General features: G+C 40.8%; 1 protein-coding gene across 1 annotated transcript; it reads left to right on the top strand.

The window, feature by feature from the left end:
* Nucleotides 1-4,163: 4,163 nt before the first annotated feature.
* On the top strand, nucleotides 4,164-5,102 carry LOC130024191 (olfactory receptor 150-like). Its single transcript, XM_056114828.1, has one exon. The coding sequence runs from the start codon at nucleotides 4,167-4,169 to the stop codon at nucleotides 5,100-5,102; it is 936 nt and encodes a 311-aa protein (XP_055970803.1). The 5' UTR covers nucleotides 4,164-4,166.
* Nucleotides 5,103-6,218: the final 1,116 nt, after the last annotated feature.

Raw genomic sequence — 6,218 nt, 5'->3', positions numbered from 1 at the left:
AATTACTACCTGACTCAGCTTAAAATTAATTTCACATTGAGCTGTTGTGAGGAGGGGGGTTATAAATATAATAGCATTAGAACTCTACTTGGCACATAGTAAGTATTCGAATAACCCTGATTATTGACATGATAATGGTTTATGCACATCAAAAATAAAATGTTTTTGGTCATCGTATAATTGAAACCCAAGCACAAAAATTTGTAAGTCTACAACTGTACCTCATGGTGTCTCATTAGTAAAAAATAAAAATAAAAAAATAAAATGTTTTATGGCTTGGAGGCCAACCACATATGCTAGGGGAAAAGGCAGCTCAGATAGAGAAGGGAGCACCAATAAAGGGTGTTGGGAGGATCCTCCCAGGATGGGAGATGCATGCTGAAAGTAGACTATAGACCGAACATGATTTCCACTCAATGCCTCTTTTGCAAACCACAGCACCCAAAAGGAGAGAGAGAACAAAAGGAAATGCCCTTCCACAGAGGCAGGGTGGGATGGGGGAGAGAGGGGGGTGGTAGGGATACTGGGATCAGTGGTGGTGGAAAATGGGCACTAGTGGAGAGATGGGTACTTGATCATTGTATAATTGAAACCCAAGCACAAAAATTTGTAAGTCTACAACTGTACCTCATGGTGTTTCACTAATAAAAATTTTTTAAAAATAAATAAATAAATAAATAAATAAAATGTTTTAAAATTATCAAGCATAAGCAAGATGAATGATTAACCAGCATTATTTTCTGAACCTTAAATAGAAAATGGAATCATGCCTTCCAATGTGGCAGAGGTCTTATCCAGATAGGAAGGTCCTGTCACAGGTCCTTCAAGAACAGTGTCTGCCTGGTTACCATCTCAGCCCATGAAATGAGCTATACAATTATCTATACAATTGTGTCAGTGATGTCCTAGTAGTCAGAGAGAATAGTACAAACAGAAAGCCTCATGAGAGTAGGAGAAAGGAGGAAAACAGTACATTTTAATTGCTCCCACACCTCAATACTTCATCCCCAGTGAGAGGAAGCCTTGGGGAAGCACATTGTTTCTGATGAACATTGTTTCTGATGAAACTTATTTTACCTTGAGACCCTAATAAAATCAGGTGACTTTGGCAAGCACCTCTGGTAGCCCGGTAAGAAAGCTTCATGGAGAATCAGGGCTTTTGACATGTAAAATCTTTGTGAACAGCCAAGAACTGACTCCTGCATTGGATCCCCTAGAAAAAGAATCCAAGAGATTATGCATTGCCCCCAGAGACCTTCCCTAGAAGGCATTTGAGGTAAACCCAGCGTTTACTGCAAACAAAGGTTTCTTTGGAGAGAGAGGGTAAGTATTTAAACTCCATCTGTTCTAGAACTTTTGAATCGCGGGATAGCAAAAGTCTGATTTCTCCATAGCATCCCAGGTATTTTCCAAAATTAACAGCCCATCTTTTGCTGTAACACGTCGGAAGAGAGGAAGTGTCTTCTCTAACCTTCACTCCTTTTAGACACATTCAGAGATTGTTGAGGCTAAAAGAGGGTCTCTCAAAAAAAAAAAAGAAAAGAAAGAGGGTCTCTCACCACAGCAACCACCTGGGAACTAACATATGATAAGCCTAATTCTAATACATGCTATTTGTCTGTAGATATGGAGTAAATTATTTTCACCCAGACTTTTAAACCGAAAGCATAAGAGGCCACTGATCTGGGTTCTGAATGATCTGAAAAGCTGGCTATGTCTGTTGACCCTTGTGGGCACGGGCTCTCTTGGAAGACTCCGTGGAGCTACTCGGAGCTCCGTTCCACATGCATCATATTCCAGAAGGACCCAGGGGAGCATAGGCTGTAGCATGCCATCTAGTTTACCTCCCCACTATGTATGGACTAGCATCAAGACTAGTCTTTATCATCTCCTTTCTCCTAAATGCCCACAGCAAACTTTATTCTAGGACTAATGCTTACCAACTCATCTAGTTAGTATTACTCCAGGTTGAAGTCAAATATTATCTTCCCAAGCTGCTATCATCTACAAGTGTGGATTACTCTTTACTATGTAAACATCAAGTATGAATTCCAAAATTATTTCTAGGCTTGTTCATTTTCTATTTAGCAGACTTATCATGTTCACAATCATAATAAATATAGTGGAAACTTTACTAATATCAAGAAAACCTAGGCAGGTAGCATTTTTATTCTATTCATCTAGTAAAACTAAGGAAATGGTTTGCAATATTGATACTGAAAGATTATCAAGAATATCCCTTACCTACTTTTAACGAATGGGAGGGAGCCTGGGGACACTGGTGCTGGGAAATGTACACTGGTGGAGGAATGGGGGTTGAAATATTGTGTGACTGAAATCCAATCATGAACAGCTTTGTAATGGTCTATCTTGCAGTGATTCAATTAAAAGTTAAAAAAATAAATAAAATAGAACTCAAAAAGAAAATAAAGACTATGAATTGAAAAAACCTAAGGAAATGCCAGGGATCAGACCCCAGTGAATAGGCCTACAGCAAGGATGCTTGTGAGAATTAAGAGATAGATCCCACGAATGAGACTAATCTTTCTACATCTATCTCATTTCACTTACCATGATAAAAATAATATGAGACCAATACCCAAGGACAAGGGCCCAGGAGGATTGGTCCATGGTTGGAAGCCTGTCTCAAATGCTGGGGAAGAAGGCAGTTGGGCTGGAGAAGAGAGCACTATGATAAAGAGACTTGGAAATGATAACTCATTTCCTATGAAATGAGTGTACTGAAAACGGTAGTGGAACAAAGATGATAACCTCTCAGTACCTGTATTGTAAACCATAATGCCCCAGAGAGAGAGAGAGAGAGAGAGAGAGAGAGAGAGAGAGAGAGAGACAGAGACAGAGACAGAGACAGACAGACAGACAGAGACAGACAGAGACAGACAGAAAGACAGACAGACAGACAGAGAGAGAAGGGAATTGCCTGCCATAGAGACAAGCTGAGGGGAGGGTGGGGGAGGGAAATTGGGGACATTGGTGGTAGAAAGCATATCCTAGTGGAGGGACGGGTGTTGGAACAGTGTGTGACTGAAACCTGACCATGAACAGCTTTGTAACTGTGTATCTCACAGTGACTCTAAATAAATAAATATAATAAGCACCAGTTCTCAGTTACAAAAAGGAAAGACAGAAAAGAGATTAAAGAGAAAAATTCGTGGGGTCAGGAGGCTCCTGGACAGTAAGTACAGCGCTTACTGCTTAGGCATCACGCAAAAGAGACCAAAACCACTCTTTTTCGAATTCCTGACTATCTTAGACTTTGACACACTTAAGGGCCTTAATTTCTGGTAATCATACATCCCATCTTTGTAAAAGGCCTACATGACAGGAAAGACTTTGTAAAGGACTTTCATAACAGGAAGTTCTTCCAAGGGATGGAGACAGAGATAGAACAGATCCAGGACCCTTGTTCACCTCCAGCTCCTGCTTCTGGACTGAGAACTCCCACAAACTGCCCTTACTGTCTCCTTTAGCTAGCTAGTTCCCAGCATTTTTATTTAAGTTTTTGATTTTGGGCCACATCTGGCTGTGTTCAGGGCTTACTCCTGGCTCTTCACTAAGGAATCACTCTTGGTGGGTTTGTGGTCCTGGCACTTCCCATGTGCTGGGGATTGAACCCTGTTTGGCCCTGTGCAAGGCAAGTGCCTTACCCGCTGTACTATCTCTCCAGCCCAGGAAGCCATTCTAAAAAGTAAATTCCTTAAATAAAATTATAAAAAATGAAAAAAAAGTAAGGTGGAGTTCATGCACAATTCAATCAGCTAATCATTCAATCAGCTAATCACTGGCTGAATGAATAGCAGTACTCCTACATTTAAAAAATAAAACAAATTCTTTATTATCAAACATGAACTTTTCAGTTTGTCTTCTAAGTCTTGGGAAATTCTTTAATTCTGAATCAGTGATTGAAAAGTTCTGTTCAGAAAGTGACCAATACTAAGATTCATCCTTTCGTGCAAAGCTAAAAGATATAGAATTTCATCTGATATTTATTACACATCCTGTACTACTAAGATCTCAGTGTCTTCACTGGGAATTATTTGCTTGGAAGCACTTGAGGTCTGTTACACACTTGGGTGGAGAATGGAATAATTAACACCGTCTTACCAGTTTTCCTCCTCTCTTCATAATAAAATTCCCAGAGGAAAATGTCAGCAGGAAATCATTCCACAGTGACTGAGTTCATCCTCGAGGGACTGGGGGTACGTCCTGAGCTCCAACTACCACTCTTCCTCCTCTTCCTTGGAATCTACGTGGTCACTGTGGTGGGGAACCTGGGCATGATCACACTCATAGGTCTCAGTTCCCACCTCCACACACCCATGTATTATTTCCTCTGCAGCTTGTCCTTCATTGACCTCTGTCAATCCACTATCATCATCCCCAAAATGCTGGTGAATTTTGTGGCTGAGAAGAACACCATCTCCTACCCGGAATGCATGACTCAGCTATACTTCTTCCTTGTGTTTATCATAGCCGAATGTCACATGTTAGCTGCCATGGCATATGACCGCTACATTGCCATCTGTAACCCCTTGCTTTACAATGTCACCATGTCCTATCAGGTCTGCTCTTGGCTGGTAGTCGGGGTGTACAGTATGGGTGTCATTGGATCTACAGCTCATACAGCCTGTATGTTAAGACTACACTTTTGCAAAGTTAATAGAATCAACCATTACTTTTGTGACCTCTTCCCGTTACTGGAACTCTCCTGCTCCAGCACTTACATCAACGAAGTGATAGTTTTGTGTTTCAGTGCTTTCAATATTTTTGCTCCTACCCTGATCATTCTTGGCTCCTACATCTTCATCATTGCCAGCATCCTTCGCATTCGCTCCACGGAGGGCAGGTTCAAAGCCTTTAGCACCTGCAGCTCCCACTTCTCAGCAGTTTCTATTTTCTATGGCTCTGCTGCCTTCATGTACCTGCAGCCATCATCCGTGAGCTCCATGGAACAAGGGAAAGTGTCCTCTGTGTTTTACACCATAGTCGTGCCCATGCTGAACCCCCTGATCTACAGTGTCAGGAATAAAGATGTCAAAGTTGCCCTAAATAAGATCCTTCACAAGAGGTGCACACAGTGAAAAAAATTATAATTTCCTGACAAGTTTTGGTAAGAATACTGAATGACCACAATGAATGTGATTGCTACTACTTTCAGTTATTTGGAGAAAAGTGCAAAAGCATGATGAGTATCACAGTGTAGACACAGAGAGCAGCCAGATTCTGAGACACATGAGACACAGTTCATCTGTCCTTAGCAGCCCCATTCATTTTCTCTAAGTGTTTCTTTAATCATCCAAAGCCTTCATCAGACTGAGCATACCTAGTATGCATGTTGTTTATTGGATAAGACTTGTTGTCTTGATTCATGACATAAATCCATCTGGTCAGTATCATTTTATAGTCCCTATTCTAATATGCCTGTCCTTGTTTACTGATAAGTGAGCAGGACAATTCTTATAAAGTAAAATCTCAAAAATCAATCATTTTAGCTGTTTATAAATCTACACAATTTAATCAATCATTAACACTAAGTGCATAGATCTATTTAGAGAAAGTTGGAGCATATGAATGATAATAAGGTATTATTATTATATCACAAGTGGGTATACTGGTGAGAAAGAGCCTAATAAACAGCCTAGTAAAATGGTCTAATAAACAGCCCGGGATACTTTATGTGCATCTGAATATATATGATTTTTTGTTGTGGGTATTACTCTTAGCAGTGCGTGGGTGAACTGATGGTGCTGATGTTCTAACATGTGACACCTCAAGGACAGAAGAGACAGTATAGGGGATAAGGCACTTGCCCTACATACTGTCAACCATGATTTGATCCAGGTACTGCATACTGCCACTTGAGCCCTGCCAGGAGTGACCCCTGAGCACAGAGTCAGCAGTACCCCCTGTGCACTGCCAGTGTGGCCCCCAACAGCCAAAAACCCCAAATAAAACCACAATATAAAACACCATCTCAGTGGCAGCCTTCATCTCGTTCCATTAAAGCAGAACTTGTGGTGAGGGAAGGAGCCTGTTCCTCTCCGTGAAAGCGAGAGGAAATGTCCTTCTTGACATTGAGTCTAATATTAATATTGAATCTAATATTCCATGTAAACATTACTCTAGTGGATGAATCTGTCCCCAGTGCTCTTATATACGCACATTTTCAGGTGACTTACATGCACATGTCCTTTCTA

The sequence above is a fragment of the Sorex fumeus genome, unplaced genomic scaffold (assembly GCF_029834395.1).
Source record: "Sorex fumeus unplaced genomic scaffold, SorFum_2.1 ptg000028l, whole genome shotgun sequence".
NCBI classification, from domain to species: domain Eukaryota; kingdom Metazoa; phylum Chordata; class Mammalia; order Eulipotyphla; family Soricidae; genus Sorex; species Sorex fumeus.
Note: the sequence above shows the minus strand (reverse complement) of the source record. Positions and strands in the feature narration are given on the sequence as shown.